The 24297-nt window shown below is 39.4% G+C and overlaps 1 protein-coding gene across 2 annotated transcripts in view; it reads left to right on the top strand.

Moving 5' to 3' along the window:
* Nucleotides 1-24297, top strand: part of plekhm3 (pleckstrin homology domain containing, family M, member 3) — a 130351-nt gene that overhangs the window by 2576 nt on the left and 103478 nt on the right. Inside the window, exons 2-3 of one of the 2 annotated variants that reach the window (XM_055638349.1) lie at nucleotides 4282-4595; nucleotides 9546-10396. In XM_055638349.1, coding sequence (XP_055494324.1) covers nucleotides 9817-10396 — 580 coding nt within the window. In that variant the 5' untranslated portion in view covers nucleotides 4282-4595; nucleotides 9546-9816. The remainder of the gene's footprint in view (nucleotides 1-4281; nucleotides 4596-9545; nucleotides 10397-24297) is intronic. The other variant, XM_055638350.1, reaches the window with a different exon arrangement.

Here is a 24297-nt window from a genome sequence, read left to right as displayed (position 1 = left end):
TGGGTTTGTTAGATGATGTGTCTATCATTTGCGTAGTGTCTGACACTGATAGCAATGATACTATTAAAGGCAGAAGCAAATTTACAATGGGATTGAGAATGGTTGCATTCCAAAGTTTAAACAGTGTATATACATGATCTGTTAGGTTTGTGGTGTGAGTATACCGTCATTTATGATGCATTGATACAATTTATAAGCTAATTATGTTAAAAATGGACACAATATATGGACAAAATGTCAAGCTAGAAAGGATTGAGAAATGTGACGACCAATCAGTTTGTTCCAGAAAGCAGGGTCTTTTAAATCGCCAGAGCCATATCTTTGATCGCTGTTCTCATCTCATTATGAGAGCTGCACTGAGTCTCTACCATGAGAAATGCTGTTGAATATTTGAAATTACGTCAGAATCGTAGCAGGCTTGTTGTGTTCAAGAAGCCCTCAAATTCCTTGTATCTTGTGTGCTGTGCTGATGTATTGAATAATTGTGGAGAGAGATCCAAGTGAGTGGACAGTTTTAATTATTGGGAATAATCTTAATTGCCCTCTATAGGTGAATAGTAGATTTTTTGAGGAGTTCATGGGAATACTTGAAGAATAAAATAGGATTAGTGTGGGTTTACTGTGACCACTGGCATGGGCTTGGTGGGTCGAATGGTATGCTTCTATGAAATAAATACTATATTTGTGTGTGTTACTGTTTCCTGGCTACAACGAACGGTGTGTTCTTACTGCCCAATGCTTAAAGTCTGAAATCAATGGAGAAGTTCCACAGCTGGTAATAATATTTTCAAATTCTGAGGTTGAACAACATTGATTTCCATGTGTTAGGAATGCCTGTGTTAAATCTGTGCAGGAGATGTTGATTAGGCTTTTTTTCATCAAATACGTAAAAGTGCTTGAGATTTGCTTCTGAGATCTCGGTAATTTATTGATCGTGGAGAGTAGCAGAGAGAAATACATCTCTATGCCACTTTCAATTGCCTGGATGAGCCAATTTGCATTACAGCCACAGACTTACTTTTTGATGTGCGGTTACATATAATGTAGGAAACGTGGCGGCCAATTTGCTTCCACAGATGTGATAATAAACAGATTGCTGTTTCTAGCAGTACTGATTCTGAAATAAATGTTAACCAGGATACATTTGAGAACCAACCCCATCACCTCTATTCCGCCACTATTCCTTCTTCTGGCTTTGCAATTCGTATCTGTTCTATCCTTATCTCGTTATTTGTCTTTTCATTTCTGGTCTTTGTCCAGCCATTTGGCTATCTGCTGCCCCCCCCCCCCCCCCCCCCCCCCCTACTCCCTCTGTATCCAACTATCACTTGCCAGGCTTTGGCCTGCTGCATCTCTCTTTTAGTTTTCTCACCTCCCTACCATCCACCGCCACAATCAGTCTGAAAAAGGGTCCCAACTGTTCTTGACACAAAGCTGGGTGGCAGAGTGAGCTACGGTGAGGATGCTATGAGGCTGCAGTGTGACTTGGATAGGTTGGGTGAATGGGCAGATGCATGGCAGATGCAGTATAATGTAGATAAATATGAGGTTATCCACTTTGGTGGCAAGAACAAGAAGGCAGATTATTATCTGAATGGTGTCGGATTAGAAAAAGGGGAGGTGCAACGAGACCTAGGTGTCCTTGTACATCAGTCACTGAAAGTAAACATGCAGGTACAGCAGCCAGTGAAGAAAGCTACTGGCGTGTTAGCCTTCATAGGAAGAGGATTTGAGTATACGAGCAAGGAGGTCCTACTGCACTTCTACAGGGCCCTGGTGAGACCGCACCTGGAGTTTTGAAGAAGGGTCTCAACCCGAAACTTTACCCATTCCTTCCCTTCAGAATGTTGCCTGGCCTGCTGAGTTAGTCCAGCATTTTGTGTCTATGTTCCCAAACCATGTTGTGATGCATCCCGATAATATCCTATATCTAACACATCTGTGGAAGCTGGTGAATGTTGTTAGGAACATACCGACCTACCTTAGCCTTCTAAGGAAGTAGAGGTGTTAGTGTGCTTTCTTGGCTATTGCTTCCTAACTTGGGGTTGAGACTAGTCTGTTTAATCTCTCAAAATACGACAACTACATCCTAGTTGTCAATCTGCAGAAATTGTAACTGCTTTTTCTCATTGCAAATACAGTATATCCCTCCTGAGCACAATAATTGCAATATAAATGAAGCAAGAAGTATCTGTTCTGTACTCAAATTATCTTACAGTAAAGGCCAGTGTACCGTCAGCCTTCACCATTGCTTGTTGAATGTGAATATTAATTTTCATTGATCTGTGTACAAGCCACACTTCATCCTCTACTTGCACTCCTCCAGACAGATCACTATCATCATCCTCTTAGCTGCTGCAAACTTGGTCTCTTCCCCATCACAGACCTCTTTGTTCCCTCCAGTCTTCCCTCTCGACAATGTAAAACACACTTGTCTCCTAATTTTTCTAATTTTTGTAAAAGGCCATCAACCTGAAACTTTGTTTCTCTCTCCTTTACGTAGCCCAATCCTCTGAATATCCCTGATATTTTCTGTTTTAGTTTCGGATTTCCTGGATATGTGATGCTTTGCAATAAAATTTCCGTGCTGAACTATTCCTTTTACCTTTTTCTTTAGCTTTCAATAATTTCCCTTGCCAGAATCCACCCACCATCACCATTTAGCTTAAAGCCTTAACTACAGTCGTAGTTGTGCAGTTTGCTAGGATAGTAGTCCCAGCCTGATTCAAGTGAAACAGAACAGAACTGAACTGGTATCACAGAGTTGCAGCATATGGAAATAGGCCATTTGTCCACACTGACTGTGGCCATCATTCATAATGGTGTCGGTCTGCCGTGAGTTTTCCCAAACTAATTTCTGAAACAGCGGTTGATGCTTTTACTCCATGCCAATTCTGGTGCAACTCTGGGCATTTCTTTACCCTTTGGTAATCAGATGTGAAAACTAATGACAGAGAGACCAGACTTTCAGAATGGTCCTTGGAGAAAGGGTGTGGGGAGATCCCTAGTGAGGGTCAGCTGAGGGTAGCCAAATGCTGCAATTAGAGGCTGCAGAGGTAGGGAGCGCCTCTGCTACCCCAGGACAACAGGCTAAACTATCATAAGCATTTAAATTCTTTCATCTGTAGTGTCCATTTCATCCAAACTAAACAGATTCCCATCCTACCCAACGTCAGTTTGATTGAAATCTGGATCCAGGTTGCACTGTAGGATCTCAGTTCACTTTTGCTACTCCAGTGTCACTTCCCCACCTGAGACACTGATTGATTGAATTGAAAGATACATCATGGAAACAGGCCCTTGTGCCCACTGAGTACATGCCGACCATCGATCATCTGTTCACATTAGTTCGATGCGCACCCGGGACAATTTTTTAATGGCCAATCAACCTGTAAACCCGAAAGGCTTTGGAAGGAAACTGGAGCCACTAGAGGTAACCCATGGGGCCACAGGGTGAAAGTGCAACCTTTTCATCGATAGCACCCGAGGCCAGGATCTCTGGTGCTGTGAGGCAGCAGCTGTACTATTGTGCTGCTGAGTAACCTAAAATTCAGCCTGGCTTTAAAAAGGGTTGGTTGGGGTTTGTAGTGCTATTATTATTTTCATTTTTAACAATCGCCACCACTGTTCCCAATGCTCAACCATAACTAGGTGGAGTGAGTGTAATCATCCATCTAAGTAGAAGCTGGCCATATGCATCTGCCGAGGGGCAGTGTGAACAGGAACAATAAAAGAGGGCTGGGCTGGGATTTTGGAAAACAGCCAGTGTTAAGGAGGTTCTGGATATCACTGGATAGGAGGGAGCTGAACTAAATGAAAGTTATCTAATGAGAGCAAGAAGCAAGATTGGAAAAGGATGGTGCAAGAGGGATAATGATTGCACCGAGGGAAAATATTGTGAGTTTACAATATAATTGCCTGCCAAGCTTTCTCTTTGCAGTAAAAGTTTTGTTCATCTTCACAAAATTTGTAATGGTGATAATCTGTTGCTAATAAACATCTTTAGATTAATAGTCTGTGAGAGATTTGCATGGCATTTTATTTCAAAGATTGCAGCAGCTTCCATTCTATCTCTACTACTGTCACTGTTGCAGTACTTGATTGGCTTTTGATTACGTAATGCCTATTTAATATTGATGCCCCGGGATTTACGAGGGTAAGCTTTTTTTCTCTGCAACATGCTTCTGAAACGGTGATCACTGCTGTGCTCTGAAATCAATGAGGTCACCTCTCTCGGGTCCAAAAGGATGGTTATTTTTATTTCTCTCTGCTCTATCACAGAGGGTTTGCTTCTGGATCTGTGCGGCGGAGCTGAACACCACTGGACCTGGATGTTGGATGAGAATTTCTCGTCCACGGACTGCTACTGCCTGTCTACGCAAAGGCACCTGTGAATGATGAAAGTAAATCTCGGGGAGAGTATGGTGCCAGTGCTGCGTTTGCAAGACTGAGGGAATGAATTAAATCATTGGGAATGAGATGTGCATCATCAGCAATTAGTAATCCCACATCGGGGGATAAAAAGGCAATAAAATCTAGAAAACCCTCAGGGCAGCAAAGACTACTGATGATAAAAAACTGTTCATCTACTTTAGGTGAGTTTGCTTTACTGATGCTAATATGATATGATACACCCAATGTAATACTGAGAAAATACTGGACCATTAAAGTTGTGGTCCTTTGCCCGATTATCTTATTTTGAAGTAGAGTAGGATAAACCAGGATGGTGTCATGATCAATATTTATTCCTGATAAGACAACAGACAACAACAGATTATTTGGTAATGATCTAATTTGTTTTTGTTTTTCCAGACCTTGCTTTGCATAAATTGATTGGTGTTACAATTGTGGTTATATGTGTTGGAATGTCTTGTGGAAATTCAAGGCAGCGAGCTTGTTCAGCTTCATTTGCACCATCCTGTATCAACCACATTTCAACCTTCTATTATATTTGAAGGGGCAAAGACGAGACCAAATCAAGGTGTATTGGCTTTTTTCAATTTCAGAAATAAACTTTTTCATCAAAAATATATATACAAGAAATTGGCTTTCTTGTATTTGACTTTCTTCACATTCATAGTGTAATCAAGTCTATAAATTCATAGTATTGTTGATTCGTAGTTAAGTTAATGCATTCTCTGTATAAATCACCAATGACACTCTTGTGGTCTCTGAACAAAATATCTTTCAGGTGTTTGTGCGGCTGCTATACAGGACCCAGTCCTTCTGTGCTTGGTTGCAGCAGGGCTTTAGATTGAAGTCCATTCCTACAAAGCCTCTGCAATGGCTGCTCCAAGCTTCAATGCCTTTCTCAACATGTACTCCCGCAGCCTGGAATATGGCAGTTGACAGCATTCACATGTAAATCTCATTGTACTGGAAGACCACCAAGTTCAGACCAATAAGTGCCTTTCACTGAGTTGATGATCTTACAATACCACCTCATATTTGTTTCAGTGTGCAACCTTGAGAACAATCAGTAGACCAGAGAATTCCCTGTTACGCAGTTGCTTGGGACAAACTTCAACAAGGATCCTTACATTCTTTTATGGAATGTAAGGATATAAGGTCGATAAATCCCCAGGGCCAGATAGGCTGCATCCCCGAGTACTTAAGGAAGTAGCTCCAGAAATAGTGGATGCATTAGTAATAATCTTTCAAAACTCTTTAGATTCTGGAGTAGTTCCTGAGGATTGGCAGGTAGCAAACGTAACCCCACTTTTTAAGAAGGGAGGGGGAGAGAAAACGGGGAATTACAGACCAGTTAATCTAACATCGGTAGTGGGGAAACTGCTAGAGTCAGTTATTAAAGATGGGATAGCAGCACATTTGGAAAGTGGTGAAATCATTGGACAAAGTCAGCATGGATTTACGAAAGGTAAATCATGTCTGACGAATCTTATAGAATTTTTCGAGGTTGTAACTAGTAGCGTGGATAGGGGAGAACCAGTGGATGTGGTGTATCTAGACTTCCAGAAGGCTTTCGACGAGGTCCCACATAAGAGATTAGTATACAAACTTAAAGCACACGGCATTGGGGGTTCAGTATTGATGTGGATAGAGAACTGGCTGGCAAACAGGAAGCAAAGAGTAGGAGTAAACGGATCCTTTTCACAATGGCAGGCAGTGACTAGTGGGGTACCGCAAGGCTCAGTGCTGGGACCCCAGCTATTTACAATATATATTAATGATCTGGATGAGGGAATTGAAGGCAATATCTCCAAGTTTGCGGATGACACTAAGCTGGGGGCCAGTGTTAGCTGTGAGGAGGATGCTAGGAGACTGCAAGGTGACTTGGATAGGCTGGGTGAGTGGCCAAATGTTTGGCAGATGCAGTATAATGTGGATAAATGTGAGGATATCCATTTTGGTGGCAAAAACAGGAAAGCAGACTATTATCTAAATGGTGGCCGATTAGGAAAAGGGGAGATACAGCGAGACCTGGGTGTCATGGTACACAAGTCATTGAAAATAGGCATGCAGGTGCAGCAGGCAGTGAAGAAAGCGAATGGTATGTTAGCTTTCATAGCAAAAGGATTTGAGTATAGGAGCAGGGAGGTTCTACTGCAGTTGTTCAGGGTCTTGGTGAGACCACACCTGGAGTATTGCGTACAGTTTTGGTCTCCAAATCTGAGGAAGGACATTATTGCCATAGAGGGAGTGCAGAGAAGGTTCACCAGACTGATTCCTGGGATGTCAGGACTGTCTTATGAAGAAAGACTGGATAGACTTGGTTTATACTCTCTAGAATTTAGGAGATTGAGAGGAGATCTTATAGAAATTTACAAAATTCTTAAGGGGTTGGACAGGCTAGATGCAGGAAGATTGTTCCCGATGTTGGGGAAGTCCAGGACAAGGGGTCACAGCTTAAGGATAAGGGGGAAATCCTTTAAAACCGAGATGAGAAAAACTTTTTTCACACACAGAGTGGTGAATCTCTGGAACTCTCGGCCACAGAGGGTAGTTGAGGCCAGTTCATTGGCTATATTTAAGAGGGAGTTAGATGTGGCCCTTGTGGCTAAGGGGATCAGAGGGTATGGAGAGAAGGCAGGTACGGGATACTGAGTTGGATGATCAGCCATGATCATATTGAATGCTGGTGCCGGCTTGAAGGGCCGAATGGCCTACTCCTGCACCTAATTTCTATGTTTCTATGTTTTCCAGAATTTATTTCCAAACAGTCCACATGGTGCACAATCATCTCATCCTCATTGCAGCCATCTTGAGGATGGTATGCATTGGAAGTGAGTCTGACCATGCAGGAAGCTCCTCCACTACCAGATCTTGGTGCTTGTTGATGAATTCTGGCGGCGACCTTCTGACAAATTGATTTGACCATTTGCACAGTTGAACTTTCCCAAAGGATCAATCATGTTCTGCTCCCACAGTGTCTGTAGGGCATTCTGTGCTAACCAAGCCCTGGTGGACATGGTCAAATGTGCTTTTCTGCTGAAATGTTTCTGTGATAGGCAGGTAGTGCAGCAAAGTCCAATTCAATGGAAAATTGCACAGTAATGAGGTTAGGCCCATTCTTCACAGCATCTGGAACAGGTAGCACCTCAACACAGTGACACTTGGTGTTTTCATACTTTGGGTATGTGCATTGTGACCCCTTGGGCACCCTGCATCTTAAATCAACAGATGAAATGAAAGATGGTTTGGGTGACTGCAATTTAGCCTGCTTCCTTCAGAAAATGTTCAAACATGATGGTCAATGATTTCCTAAGTATGCTCCATTAATGACCAACCCCAACAGTGGAGTATCAGAGATCATCAGTTCTCAAGCACTCCAGTTACAGTATCTGTCTGCACTAGTTTAGACTTGGCACCAAAGGAGTGGCTCCATTCAATTTTATGAAGAGGAACTGCTGTGAGGGACCCCGGTCAGTATTCGGTTATATACATTTTTAGAGTCGAAACGATCCAGCCCAGAAACAATCTCCATACATACAGCAACCAAGGTCAGGATTGAACTTATGTTGCAGCTTCCTTGAAGCAGCCGCTTTCATGGAATCATACAGAATGGAAACAGGCCCTTCAGCACAAATTATCCATCCTGATCAAGATGCCCCAACTAAAATGGCCAATATCCCTCTAAACATTTCCTGTATGCAGTTGTGCCACTGTATCACTCTCATTTTATTGAATTGATTAAGTTAACTCAAATGTTTTAAATTGTTTCAAACTGTTTTTGGTATTAAATTTCTACTTTGTTTTTTTAATTGTTTACTTTCCCTAATTCTGCTTCTTTTTTATTTGAAATGTTGGGAACATTCATTCAAAAACTTTCATAGTTTTTCACAAAATTGTCTGCGTCAATTCAGGGGTTGTGAAGTAGTTGCCCATCTAAGATTTTCAACTATTTCGTGGGCAGGGATTGTTCTAGCTCCACGATCATCCCTTCCCCACATGACCATGTTGTACACACAGCTGTTCTGCACAGAACCCAGCCATTTAAAATTGGGATAGATTCAGAGGACAGGTTCATAGTCATGTACATGGGCAGTAGCAGCAAGTTCTGAAACATGAAGAAATAGAGCCGACAGGGTGGAATAAAACCTCAAGATGGACGTGTACAAAGCCACGCACAACATAATTCACATTATTTTTAAAAAAGGGAACTGAAAGATTTTATCAAATCTCAGGAACTGAGATCATTCTACTGCCATGATTTGCCTAATTGCCAAAGTCCCTCAATTAGATTCCAGCTTGTAACTTACAAAGAAATATCCATTAATCTAAATATTAACTGTTTGATTGGATTCCAGCATGTATTTGATTCCCTACCATTTATTGTTTCCATTATGAAGCATATACCTTTCAGTTAGATGCCTGGTTTCAATTATTTGAGTGGTTTACTCCACTCCCATACCTAAGCTGTTCTTTTTGAAGAAAAAACGCTAATTATCCATCAATCTCATGGACATCTGCTGATTTACTGCTAAGTTCTACACTATTTCATAGTTTGCTGAATTAAAAGACCTATTATATTTTTAACTTTATAAGTAGTTCCAATTTAGTTATTTATCTGTACTTTTATAAATTAATGTTTAATCTGTCATCACAGAAGAAAATACAATGAAAGTCATCTATTTCTGCTTTTCTTCTTGGGAGAGCTACGTTTCACCTTCAAATATAACTCAAAAAGGACAATAATTGGAAAAATGGCCCTGGTGTGCTTTTGATGTGGGCATTGCAATTAATCTTTGAGAAGCAAGACCAAATATGGCAGCCCAGGAATATTCTTATTGGTGGTAAACTGACAAATAAGCAGTAATCTAAAAGCAGGTACAGCGTACTTAAATTTCCATAACACTTGTTGATGGTTTGGACAGTTCCTGAAGCAAAAACACTTGAGAATTCAAATATATTAACTGCCGACCACAATAGCACATCAACAAAATGTTACTTTACAAGGTGATGGGAATATTTTGCTTTTGTTTTTGGCATTTTAGATGTATTTTTGATAACTTTACTCCAGTACATTTGTCTTCTCAACTGGTTAATTGACTGATAAGAGAACCTCTAACTCTTTCTTTGCATAGGTTTGAGCTGGCACATTGACATAACGTGATTTATTGTGCTTCACGGATTGATTGGTGTGGATGAAAAGCGATAAATGCACAGCCCATAATTGACTCTGCTGCAGCCTATTGATGAGTTGGAGGACTGGGATATTAACTCACAACTTTTTGATGTTCAAGGAATCCTTCAAAGCGAAAAGACCTGCTGAACTTTGGCTCGTAGATTTTGTAATCCATTCAACCAGACCATTTAAAATAATAATTGAACTCTTGGTGAATCTGTACTTGGCTAATGGAGGCACTGGAGGCAGATGACATCAGCCCTGCTTTGGAGGCCACAGAAGAATTCTTTCTTTTCAGTGGCATTGATGACCAAATGGGACATGCAGAACTTCCAAAACAGGAAGTATATGGCATTCAGGAGGTCCCAGTGGTAATTGGACATGAAATTCTTAAGGCGAGAAATGCAAAGTCGCACCAGATAGATGAGACCAGAATTGCAGCTCAAAAAAAGAACATGTCAGAGACAACGACGCAAATAGAAATGAGAAATAATGCACTTGTGAGTAAACCAGTCAGCATAGCCAGCAGACCAAAACTGCCAAGGACTGATGGTTCATTCAGCGAAGGTTCCTTCATCTCAAATGGTTATAATGCCAATCATGCCAGGAGGAACAACCCAGTTGAAGACATGTCAACCAACAAGCCATTGCTCTTCCGATCGCAGTCCGACATTATTCCATCACATAACCAGCTGCAATGTAGCACAACGCCAGTTCGCGGTCTTCAGGACTACAAGTTCCCTCCCTCTGGAATTGGCACCACTTTTAGCAAAGATAGAGACTTTGTAATAACCACTCGCAGCAAAGATGGTAAGTCCCATCTACATCACGGGTCATCTCATTTTCCTGTTATTGCACCAATATGTACTGCTGACTCTGGCTCTAATTGAAACTGGCCATTATCGTAAGGAAACTGTACTTCAAAGTAGATTAAGCTAGAGTTGTATAAGATTTTGTTTAGAATGTATCTGCAATGCTTATGGGAAACCTTCAAGGCATATATTCGCGGTGTCACAATCTCTTACCAAAGTTTTCAAAATAAGGAAAATAAAAGAGAACTTCAGCGGATAGAACAGAAAATAAAATTACTAGAACTGGACAATGCAACTGACCCAAATATAAATAAACATAATAAGATAACTTTATTGAAATATAAAGTCAATAAAATACTATCGGCTAGAGTAATAAGATTATTCCAAATTACAAAACAAGCACACTTCGAATTTGGGGATAAGCCACATAAACTACTTGCGAGGCAACTGAAGCAACGAGAAAAGGAAAAAACTATTACTAAAATTAAATCGGATAAGGGTGAGTTTCTAACATTGCCTAAGGATATTAATAAGAGGTTTGCCCAATTTTATCATAATTTATATACATCTAAATTAAATACAGATGTAAGTAAAATAAAACAAATCAAAACGCTAATATAACACATTCATTTATAGGATGTACAAAGTTGAATACATTTTGGAATGATATATTTGATATATTTACAAAGTTTTTCAAGTCAAGAATAGAACCCAAAACGGAATGGATTATATTTGGAATAATAGGAGAAGATACCAATTTAAATAAAGACCAAAATGTTTTTTTTAATTATGGGTTAATAATTGGAAAGAAATTGATACTTAAATTTTGGAAAAATACAACCATACCAACTGTTAAAATGTGGATTAGGAATATGATGGATATAGCACGCCTTGAAGAAATGAGACTCCGACTAATAGATAAATATGACCAATTCTTAAGGAGTTGGTCTCCTTTCATTGACTTTTTGGAATCATGTGATGCAGCGGTACCGTAAAGATTGCTGATTTCAGTTCATGACGTGGATAGATATACATCTCCGAATACAGATTTGAAAAATTCTCTTTTAAGGGGCCTTCTCTTCTATTTCTACTTTCCACTTTTTTTTTTTTTTTTTTTTTTTATATACACACTTCACGTTTTTCTACTCTCTACCATCTATTTTTCCACTTCTTCCTCTTTCTATTGTTTTCTTTTTCTTGTCTTACTTACTTCCTTCTCATAACATAAAACTAGAGGTTGTACATAGAATGGATTACGGTATGACATAGTTGGCACCTAAAATTAGGTTCCACTGTACTGTTTTGTACTGTATTAACTTCTAATAAAAAAAAAATAATAAAAATAAAAAGATAGAGACTTTGTAATAACCACTCGCAGCAAAGATGGTAAGTCCCATCTACATCACGGGTCATCTCATTTTCCTGTTATTGCACCAAACAGTATGTACTGCTGACTCTGGCTCTAATTGAAACTGGCCATTATCGTAAGGAAACTGTACTTCAAAGTAGATTAAGCTAGAGTTGTATAAGATTTTGTTTAGAATGTATCTGCAATGTTGCGATTATTTGTTCCTTTTGCATTGACGGACCAAAGGGAGGAGACTGGTGTCGTTATTGCCCACTGTCCGCTATAACAGAGTCATGTATTATTATTATTATATGTAATTAGAAATAAAAGAACTGCAGATGATGGTTAATACACGAAAGGACATTAAGTACTGGAGCAACTGAGACGTGGCTGCAGGTGGATTGGGCCTGGGAACTTAATATTCAGGGTTATACATCCTATAGAAAGGACAGGCAGGTGGGCAGGGGAGGGGTGGTGGCTCTGCTGGTGTGGGATGGAATTCAGTCCCTTGCAAAGGAAGACATAGGGACTGACGAGGTGGAGTCACTGTGGATTGAGTTGAGGAATTGTAAAGGCAAGAAGACTTTTGGTGTTATCTACAGACCCCCAAATAGTAGCCCGGATGTAGGGTGTAAGTTGCAGCAGGATTTCAATATGCAGGGAGACTGGGAAAATCAGGTTGGTTCAGGACCCCAAGAAAGAGAGTTTATAGAGTGTCTCTGAGATGGATTCTTAGAGCAGCTTGTAATGGAGCCGACCAGAGAAAAGGCAATTCTTGTATTGTATTGTATTCAAATTCATTGTCATTGTCTCAATTTGAGACAACGAAATGAATTTCCCTTACAGGCAGTATCATTAAAAAAATCACACAAAAATAAATAAATAATAAATAAATAATAAAACATATTAAAAATAAAATTGAAATTGAATTAAAAAAAAAGCACAAACACAGAAAGTCCACGACACAACATAACAAAAATGGCACCAAGGTGAGGATGGCACCATAGTCCAGCCAGCCTCCCCTCCGTGTTCATCCGTGGTCGGGGCCTTCCGAGCACCCGCAGTCGCCGCCCCGAGTGGCCCGATGTTCAGGCCCTCACGCCGGGCTGGTGGAACGCCGACGCCGAACCCCGACGGTGAGCATCCTCCTCCTCAGCGGCCCGGACCTCCTGATCAGCCGCCTCCCGCTGCCGGAGTCTGCAGCTCCTGAGTCCACAGGCCGAGCCGGGCAGAGTCACAGGACCCCGCGCTGTCCATCAGCGCCGCCCGCGTTGGGAGCTCTGCAAACCGCAGCTCCAGGATGTCGGTGCAGCAGGTCCAGCACTCCGGACTCCAGACAGCGACCCCCGGTAAGGCATCGCCAGCCCCGCGATGTTCCAGCGCTGTCCCGCCGCTGCTGGAGCTCCGGTCGATCCCGGCAGGAAGGCCACGCCAATCCAGGTAGGTAGGCCGCTGAGGGAGGGGGGGGGGGGGGGAGAGAGGACGCGACTCGAATAATAGTCGCGTCCTCACCAGGAAGCGGCTGAAGGACGGTATCCCCCGCACCGTGCCCTCTTCCCCCACATAAAAACATCAAAAAAACACAAAAAAACACACTTTTACATAACTAAATAAACAAAAAAACAAAAAGATACCGGGCTGTAGGTGGAGGCTGCTGGCACCAGTGCCACCGGAAGTACAATACCGGTGGATTCTGGATTTAGTGTTGTCTAATGAACCAGATTTGATAAGAGAACTTGAGGTAAAGGAACTGCTTGAAGATAGTGATCATAATATGATTAGTTTTAATCTGCAATTTGAGAAGGAGAAGATTAAATCGGAAGTGTCAGTGATGCAGTTGAACAAAAGAGGCATGAGAGAGGAGCTGGCCAAGGTAGACTGGAAAGGGATCCTAGCAGGAATGATGGTGGAACAGCAATGGCAGGAATTTCTGGGCATAATCCGGAAGACGCAGGACCATTTCATTCCAAAAAGGAAGAAAGATTCTATGGGGAGTAGGAGGCAAATGTGGCTGACAAGAGAAGTTAGGGATAGAATAAAACTAAAAGAAAAGGTATATAACACAGCAAAGAGCAGCCGGAAGCCAAAGGATTGGGAAACTTTCATAGGACAACAGAAGGAAACAAAACGGGCAATACGGGCTGAAAAGATGAAGCTGGCCAGGAATATAAAGCAGGACAGTAAAAGCTTCTTTAGATATGTTAACGGAGGACTTCCGGCGGCGTCATGGAGAATTAAGGCGCGGCATTGAGCTCCCCCGTAAAAAATTGTAAAAGCCGTTTTAAGTCAGCACCGATTTTAAAAAAAACTCACCGAAGTCGCCTGGTGTTGTGTAAGGGTGATATCATCAGAAGAAGACGTGAAAATCGGGGAGATTAATGGTGAAATCGGGTGTTTAAATGAGTTTAAATGAGCAGAGATAATCGTTCAAGGGCGCCAGAGAAAAACACTGCCTTCAGCTCGAGAAAGTATTGGATACTCTGCAAACGACAGAAGAAGGTTCAGAAGAAGAAGATTCTTACAGCCAAGGGTCTCTGTTTAAAATGGCAACAAAAGGAGACAAGAAGGAGAAAGAGGTGAAGTAATTGCTTTTAGATATGAATGCTACAATTAACATTACACTGGAGAAGATGCAAAGTATGGACTCACATGGAAAGTAACAAGCAGAGAATGGAGGCTAGCATGGAGAAACTTTCTCAAAAAATTGATAATACTTACAGTGAGTTAAAAGAACTGAAAAAGCAGAATAAGGAATTTGATAAGAGATTAAAATCAGAGTGTGTCAGAATTGAAAATGATTACAACAAGAAATTTAAAGGTGTAAAGGATGATTTCGGAAAGTTGGATGAGATAATGGAAGAGATGGAGAATGAGATAAAAGAGATTGTCTCGGAAATAAAGAGTTTGAAACAATCACAGAAAACTGAAGAGGAAAAACTTGGAAGAATGACTGATAAATGTCTGGACCTGGAATCAAGAACTCGGAGATATAACTTGAGGATTCTCGGAGTAAAGGAAGGACGAGAGGGGCATGAATCTCAAGCATGTACTTTCGTTACTGATTTGCTCAAAGATGTCTTTGAACTGTCAGAAGAACCAAGAATAGACGTCGCTAACCGAGTTGGGTATGTTGCAAGAGGAAAAAATTATTCAAGACAGATAATCGTGAAATTCCGTGACATCTCTTCAGTGGAATTTATATTGAAAAAGATCACTCATGGCAAGAAGCTGACATACCGTGGGGATAATGTACGAATATTTCGCGATTACTCTCCTGAGGTAGTCCAGAAAATGAGATTGTTTACACCGGCAAGACACACTTTGAGGGATGTCCCGGGAGTAAGATATGGAATTTACTTTCCCGGAAAAATGAAGGTATCTTATAACGGCGTCGAACGCTCATTTGCAGAGCCCGGAAAAGCTTTAAAGTATGCAGAGGACATCGTTAAGAAAACATCGGGGCAAGCTGCCGACAAAGAAGAAGATTGAACTTTTTACAGAGCTTTGAACTGATTAAAATGGCCGAGCTAACCAGACAATTAAAAAGCTTATCTCGTTGGAATGTGTTATTCAGAGAGCTTGGTTATATTCAACCTTGGATGAAAAGCTCAAAGTTTAACCCCTTGGCACCTGCTTGTACGGTAGTTAACCCTTTAGTACCGGCCTGTATGATGTATGGTAGTTATAGAATGGGATATTATGTAAGAATTCTGGGGGGTTATATATTGGAAAGTTTAGATTAGATTAAGATTGGATAATTGGAAGGACATATATACTTATATAATCGTGTATATGTTGTGTTCTATATTTGTTTTGGGTTTTTTTTTTACTCCTTATGTCTCTTCCTGATAAAATTTTTATTTTTTTTTTTTTTTCTTTTTTCTCTCGGCTGTCACGCACTGGTTTGATAAACTCATATAAGAAAAGACAAAATATGAAACGGTATGTAACTTTTTATGAGGATTCACCAAAGGGGGAGGAGCTCAATGTATAACAACATCACGGAGGTCGATACATTTTTTGCCATCATTGATGGCTATTCGTCCTTAAGGTATCTTCCCTTAGATACCTTAATAGCACCTTTTTTTTTTAAAGCACAATCAAGATTTTTATCTGTTTAATTTTTTTGAAAGTAATTGTATATCACATTCTTTTTTTCTTTTTCTAAGGCACTTTACAAGAAGGAGATGCAATATAAATCTAATAAACCGGGATGACCACCCAAGTCCTAAAATTCTGAGGTATTTGGTTGCACCATATGATTCAGGAATATTACCCTGATTACAATGCAAGACGATAGACAAATAAAGAATGGAGGAATTACATTTTGTAGTTGGAATATAAGGGGTGCCAACGAACCAATTAAGAGGGGTAAAATTTTTGCCCAACTAAAATCGTTGAAAAGCGACATAATGTTTTTGCAGGAGACACACATGAAACAACAAACACAAATAAGATTAAAGGCGAATTGGATAGGCCAAACATACTACTCCTCATTTACTTCTAAATCTAGGGGTACAGCTATTCTTATTAGGAAAGGTATTCCTTTTAAAGTAAAGAATACTATATCAGATAAAGAGGGAAGGTATATTATAGTCTCGGGTGAAATTTATGCAACCCCACTAACTTTGATAAATATTTATGCTCCGAATTTTGATAACCCCCAATTTTTTGATAAAATTATTGACATAATATCAGAGTTTAATTACCAAAATGTGATAATAGGGGGGGACTTTAACTGTGTTTTAGATTCATATCTAGATAAATCATCAAAACAAAAGAAGAGTAATTTAAAATCTAAAACTAGCGAACTTCTAAATACATATATAAAAAATACTAATATAATAGATGTATGGAGATCTGCTAATCCAGTTGGAAGGGAATACTCGTTTTACTCTCCGGTGCATAAAACTTATTCAAGAATTGATTATTTTTTAGTGGACATGAAATTAATGCCTTATACAAACAACCCAACATACCACATTAGTAGTATCTCAGATCACTCTCCGTTGACATTCTCAGTAAAATTTGAGGGAATGCCGGGTAAAAAAAATTTTTGGAGGTTTAATACACATATTTTAAATGACGTGCAAGGCTATCAATATTTAAAACAACAAATGAAACTTTTTTTCGATACAAATGATATACCAGGTACTTCGCCTTCTTTATTATGGGAAACTTTTAAGGCATTTATGAGAGGAATTATAATTTCATATCAAAGTTTTCAAAATAAAAAGAATAAGACAGAACAATTGTTGTTAGAACAAGAAATCAGACAGTTAGAGTTGGATAATGCCAAAGATTCCACGACAGATAAACACAATAAGATAGTATTACTGAAATTTAAACTTAATCGAATTTTATCGGCAAGAGTAATAAGACTATTCCAAATTACAAAACAGGAACATTTTGAGTTTGGTGACAAACCACATAAACTTTTAGCTCGCCAATTGAAAAAACAAGAAAGGGAAAATACTATAACCAAAATTAAATCAGAGAAAGGCGAATTACTAATACTACCTAAAGATATTAATAATAGATTTGCCCAATTTTACCAAAACTTATATACATCTAAAATTAAAATAGAAGATAGTAAAATAATTTTTTTTCTAGATAACTGTAATCTTCCAATACTGGACCTTTTGGAACAAGAGGAACTAGGAGCTCAAATTACAATCAAAGAAATAGGTGAAACAATAAAATCGCTGAAAAATGGTAAGACACCGGGACCAGATGGTTTTAATAATGAATTTTAAAAAAAAATTTCAGGAGATAACGACCCCTTATTTATTTAATTTATACTCCCATGCTTTTAAAGAAAACAAACTACCTGAAACACTAACAGAATCAACTATTACGTTTATTCCAAAAAAAGATAAAGATTTAGAAGATCCGGGCTCGTACAGAGCTATATCACTTTTAAATACAGATCAGAAAATTTTAGCAAAGATTTTAGCAAGAAGATTAAGCAAATATATTAATAAATTGATAAATCCTGATCAAACGGGGTTTATACCTAAAAGATACTCATCTAATAATCTGAGACGCCTGTTTAATATAATGTACTTGCATAAAGTAGAGGAAGAAGATATATCAATTATTTCTTTGGATGCAGAGAAAGCATTTGATCTGGTAGAGTGGCAATACTTATATAAAGTACTACAAAAATTTAATATGGGAGAGAATTTTATAACATGGGTAAAATTATTATATGATAAACCGATGGCAAGAATTTTAACTAATAACATGTTATCTCAAAAATTTCAACTATCAAGGGGTAATAGGCAGGGATGTGCACTATCACCCCTGCTATTTGCCCTTATGATAGAACCCCTGGCTGAAAGTATAAGAATTCATCCGAATATTCAGGGCTATAATACCAGGGACTCAAAGAATAAAATCTCATTATATGCAGACGATATACTTTTATATATTACAAAGTCACAAACGAGCATACCAAATTTATTAAACTTAATAGAGGAATTTGGGTCTTTTTCTGGATATAGAATAAACTGGAACAAAAGCGAAATCATGACATTAAAACCTCAGGAACCTATACACTTATTGAAGTTCCCCTTTAAAATCGCAACAGAAAAATTTAAATATTTGGGTATTCAGATTACTAGAAAATATAAATCATTATTCAATGCTAATTTCATACCTTTATTAAATAAACTTAATACACGGATTAAATTTTGGAAAACACTTCCCTTATCATTATTAGGTAGAATAAATGCAATAAAAATGATCTTCCTACCACAATTACTATACCTATTTCAGTCTATACCGGTATATATACCAAAATATTTTTTTTTTAAATTAGACTCTAACATTACAAATTATATTTGGGACTATAAATCACATAGAATCACAAAAAAACACTTATGTAAACCAAAAGAGGTCGGGGGACTTTCACTTCCGAATTTTATGTATTATTACTGGGCAGTGCATATTAAGAATATGATTTATTGGTTGGATAGTTCTACCCAACAGACAGAATGGATAAAAATGGAGAAGGAGGATTGCCATCCTTGTAATATAGGAACGATCCTCTTTTCCCCCAAAAAACTGAATAACACAATGTATACGAAGAACCCAATTATATATGGTACAATAAGAATTTGGAAACAAATAAAATTATCTTTAAAATTAAGAAATCTATCACTGTTAATGCCAATAGCGAACAACCCTTTATTTAAACCATCTCTTATTGATAAGACATATAACCAATGGGAAAGTCTCGGAATTAGAAGGATCAGGGATATGTACGAAATGGGAAACCTACTATCATTCCAACAACTACAATTAAAATTTAAATTGAAAAACAACCAATATTTTAAATATCTTCAGATTTGTGACTTTGTGAAAAAATATATGCAAGGATATCAAAAAGTAACTCCTGACTTATTGGAAGAAGCAATGAATATTGAAGCAGACTCACAAAAATTAATATCCTATTTATATAATAGTATTCTAAATATAGACCTACCATCGACAGAGGTACTTAGAGAAGAGTGGGAACGGGATTTAATGATAAAAATTACGAAGGTTAAATGGGAAAAATACCTGATATATATTCACAAATGTTCAATTAATGTAAGACATAATCTAATTCAATTTAAAATTGTACATAGATTATATTATTCAAAAACAAGATTGAACAAATTTTTTCCAAATATATCCGCCACTTGTGATAAATGTCTAGCCCAAAAGGCAACTATAACACACTCCTTAGTTTCCTGCATAAAACTTTATAGATTTTGGAATGATATTTTTGAAATACTTACAAAATTATTCAAGACAAGAATGGAACCTAATACTGAAATGATTATATTTGGTGTAATGGAAGATGGGAATAAATTGAACACATCTCAAAATCTATTCCTTAACTATGGTTTAATAATAGCAAAAAAATTAATACTTAAATTTTGGAAGGGTACATCAATACCAACGCTTAAAATGTGGATTGCAAGTATGTTGGACACCGCTCATCTTGAGGAAATGCGATTCCTCCTAATGGATAAATCAGACCAATTCATAACAAGTTGGTCTCCATTCGTCTTTTTTTTGGAATCATATGGTGCAACAATTGTAAAAAATAACTTTCAGGACTGGACGAGGGTTGGTTAAGATTATAAATAATGATCTCCTTTTCTTTTTTATTTTATTTTCTTTTCACTATTTTCTCTCTCAACTTTCTTCATTTACTCGTTCTCTTTCTTCACACACTATATATTTCACATCTTTCTATCCTTTACTATCTAACTTCTTTTTCTTATTCTCATCTTTTTTCAATGTAACAAAAAAAAAAAAAGAAGTTGTACATAAAATGTATTATGAAAATATATATTAGGCACTTTGGTGCCATATGACTGTACTTACTTCTAATAAAATAAAATATTTAAAAAAAAAAAAGATATGTTAACGGAAAAAGAGTAGCAAAGTCAAATGTGGGTCCCTTGAAGGCAGACATGGGTGAAATTATTATGGGTAACAAGGAAATGGCAGAAGAGTTGAACAGGTACTTCGGATCTGTCTTCACTAAGGAAGACACAAACAATCTCCCAGATGCACTGGAGGACAGAGGATCTAAGGTGGTAGAGGAACTGAAAGAAATTTTCATTAAGTGAGAAATATTATTGGGTAGGCTAATGGGACTGAAGGATGATAAATCCCCTGGGCCGGATGGTCTGCATCCCAGGGCCCTCAGAGAGGTGGTTCTAGAAATAGTGGACGCATTGGTGATCATTTTCCAATGTTTAATAGATTTAGGATCAGTCCCTGTGGATTGGAGGATAGCTAATGTTATCCCACTTTTCAAGAAAGAAGCGAGAGAGAAAACGGGGAATTACAGACCAGTTAGCCTGACTGGTGGGAAAGATGCTGGAGTCAATTATTAAAGAGGTAATAATGGGGCATTTGGATAGCAGTAAAATGATTAGTTCAAGTTAACAAGGATTTAAGAAAGGGAAATCATGCTTGACTAATCTTCTGGAATTTTTTGTGGATGGATGAAGGGGAGCCAGTGGATGTAGTGTATCTAGACGTTCAGAAAGCCTTTGATAAGGTCCCGCACGGGAGACTGGTGACTGAAATTAGAGCACATGGTATTGGGGGTAGGGTGTTGACATGGATAGAAAGTTGGTTGGCAGACAGGAAGCAAAGAGTAGGAGTGAATGGGTCCTTTTCAGAATGGCAGGCAGTGCCACGAGGCTCGGTGTTGGGGCCGCAACTGTTTACCATATATATTAATGATTTGGAAGAGGGAATTAGGAGCAACACTAGCAAGTTTGCTGATGACACAAAGCTGGGTGGCAGTGTGAACTGTGAAGAGGATGTTAGGAGGTTGCAAGGTGACCTGGACTGGTTGAGTGAGTGGGCAGATGCGTGGCAGATGCAATATAATATAGATAAATGTGAGGTTATCCACTTTGGCGGCAAAAACAAGGGGGAAGATTATTATCTCAATGGGGTTAGGTTAGGTAAGGGGGAGGTGCAGCAAGACCTGGGTGTCCTTGTACACCAGTCACTGAATGTTGGCGTTTTCACCCAGAGAGTTGTGAATTTGTGGAATTCCCTGCCACAGAGAGCAGTGGAGGCCAAATCACTGGATGGATTTAAGAGAGAGTTAGATACAGTTCTAGCGGATAGTGGTAATAAGGGATATGGGGAGAAGGCAGGCACGGGTTATTGATTGGGGACGATCAGCCATGATCACAATGAATGGCGGCGCTGGCTCGAAGGGCCGAATGGCCTCCTCCTGTACCTATTTTCTATGTTTCTATGTAACTCAGCAGGTCAGGTAGCATTGCTAGAGAACATGGATAGATGACATCGGGACCCTTCTTCAGACCGATTCAGTCTGCTGATTTCACTTTGTAGATTTCACCTCGTATCGTTTCACCTTGAAACTCGGTGTCAAACCTGCCGTTCTTCATCGGAGAGCCCCTCCCCATCAGCTACCCTACTGTGCAGCCGACGTGGTCGCTGCCCCCAGCCATCAGTCCACCATATCTGAGAAAAGATGTGCTGGATCTGGAGAGGGACCAGAGGAGGTTTACAAGAATGATCCCAGGAATGAGTAGGTTAACATGATGAGCGTTTTGACGGCACTGGACCTGTTCTCGCTGGAGTTTAGAAGAATGAGGACCTAATTGAAACGTACAGAACAGTGAAAGGCTTGGATAGAGTGGATTTGGAGTGGATGTTTCTACTAGTGAGAGAGTCGAGGACTAGAGGTTATAGCCTAGGAATTAAAAGACGTTCTTTTAGGTAGGAGATGAGGAGGAATTTCTGTAGTCAGAGTTTGGTGAATCTGGATTACTTTGCCACAGAAGGCTGTGGAGCCGTCAGTGGATATTTTAAAGGCAGAGATAGATAGATTCTTGATTGTACGGGTGTCAGAGGTTATGGGGAGAAGGCAGGAGAATGGGATTAGTAGGGAGAGATAAATCAACCATGATTGAATTGTAGACTTGACGGGCCGAATGGCCTAATTCTGCTCCAATTTTATGATCCATCGAAAAGACGAACCCAGCCAATGTGGGGACTCGCTCTCCCTCTAGCTGCCAAATTGCCCACTTCCCTCTCCCCCACAGCAGCAAACACCCTCCAAGGTGGAGTATGCTGCCTTCTCAAGGGGAGGAGGAGGAAGTAATGGAACTGGGAGTGGACCAAGCTTCCTGGCATGGTGACCGGGCATGACCCACCGGCAGCAGCGGCCTGAAGAAAATGCTGCCCCAGGCGCTACAATGTGAGCCACAACAACAGCCGCATGAACAGGATCATGGTAGGAAGCAGAGGGTGAGGGAAAGTTTTTTTTATTTGGGAATGGAATCCTGTGACTAATCGTGTGTCTAAAGTATGAAACACATCGTGCGAAAATGTACAAAGTATGATTAATAAGTTTGCAAATTATACTAAAATAGGTGATAATGTGAGGTCTTGATATTTGTGAAATCGAACTAGGGTAGGTCCTTCACAGTAGAGTTCTGAGGAGAGTTACAGACCTTGGTTCTAAAAGTATATAGTATCCTGAAAGTGGCATGACAGATAGATAGAGTGGTGAAGAATGCATTTGACTTTCATTCAGTAAGGGAAATGAGGATAGCTGGGATTAAAAAATACACTGTGCTGGAGTAACTCAGTGGGTAAGGCAGCATTTCTGGAGAATATGGGATGGATGGGAAGCCTGATGTTATTAAGATAGAGAGAGTGTAGAGAAGATTTATGAGGATGTTGCCACGATTGGAGGGTCTGAGCTCTATGAATAGATTGGCAGACTTTGACTTTATTCCTAGGAGCACAGGAGGCTGTGATCTTCTAGAGGTGTGTGTGTAAAGTCATGATAGGGTGAATGCACAGTATTTTTTTCCATGGTAGGGGAATCGAGAACAAGAGGGCATAGGTTTCAGGTGAGGGGAAAGATTTAATTGGAACCAAAAGAGAAATCTTTTCACACAGAAGATGATGGGTATATGAAACGAGCTGTCAGAGGAATTAGTTGGTGCAGGTACAATAACATTTAAAAGACATTTGGACAGATACATGAATAGGAAAAGATTAGATGGATTATGAGCTAATCAAACGCACAGAACCATCTTACAGTAGATGGGGCATCTTGGACGGCTTGTACGAGAGCCTATTTCCATGTTGTACGTCTCCATGACTCCATGACAAATATCTAAGTACATGTAAGATAGAAAGAAAGTACATGTAAACCTGTATCACATTTCATTGAGATCTTTGTGCCGATCATAGCTCTACATTTTTCAAAACATTAACACAAGAAATGCGTAACAATCAGTTTCCTTTCACTTATTTTGTCTATTTATCACCGTCGCCATCCTGTGAGTCTTATTAACTAATTACTGGGAAAGAACATAAAATGCTGGATTAACTCAGCGGTCTGAGCATCTCTGGAGAGAAAGAATAGGTATTGTTTCGGGCTTAGACCGTTCCTTCTATCCAGAGATGCTGCTTGTCCTGCTGAGTTACTCCAGCATTTTGTGTCTACGATGTAAACCAGCATCTGCAGTTCCTTCCTGCACCGAGATAGAACATCTTAATTCATGCAATCTAACTCAGCAGCCTGGTACTTTGATGAAAAGCCATCAACCTGAAGCATTAATACTACCTGACCTGCGGAGTATTTCCAATATTACCTGTTTTTATTTTAGATTTCCATTAGTTGCAGTTTTTCCCTCTTCAGATACTTCCTGATCTGTGGAGTGTTTCCAATATCACCAGTTTTTATTTCAGATTATCATCATTTGCAGTTTTTGCTTCATCGCCCCTGGGTTCTCCTGGTCTGGGTTAGAGCAACTGAGTTTGGAGGAACTGGAATCCTTCAAGTATTTTTTTTCTTTATTTCCTTGAGCTTCTTGTTTTGCTTCTTAAGTGTTTAAGTGGCCGAGGATTTGTTGAGATATTGGAGGTTGGGTTTGTGAAAGAAAAGAGGAAAGGGGACCACAAAATGCTTTGGTGTAATGTTCAAGGCTGGTGTGTGGTGCAGGTTGGCTGAACTAGTTTTTACTAGGTTAATGTTATGA

Source organism: Leucoraja erinacea, chromosome 7 (assembly GCF_028641065.1).
Source record: "Leucoraja erinacea ecotype New England chromosome 7, Leri_hhj_1, whole genome shotgun sequence".
In the NCBI taxonomy this organism is placed as follows: Eukaryota; Metazoa; Chordata; class Chondrichthyes; order Rajiformes; family Rajidae; genus Leucoraja; species Leucoraja erinaceus.
Note: the sequence above shows the minus strand (reverse complement) of the source record. Positions and strands in the feature narration are given on the sequence as shown.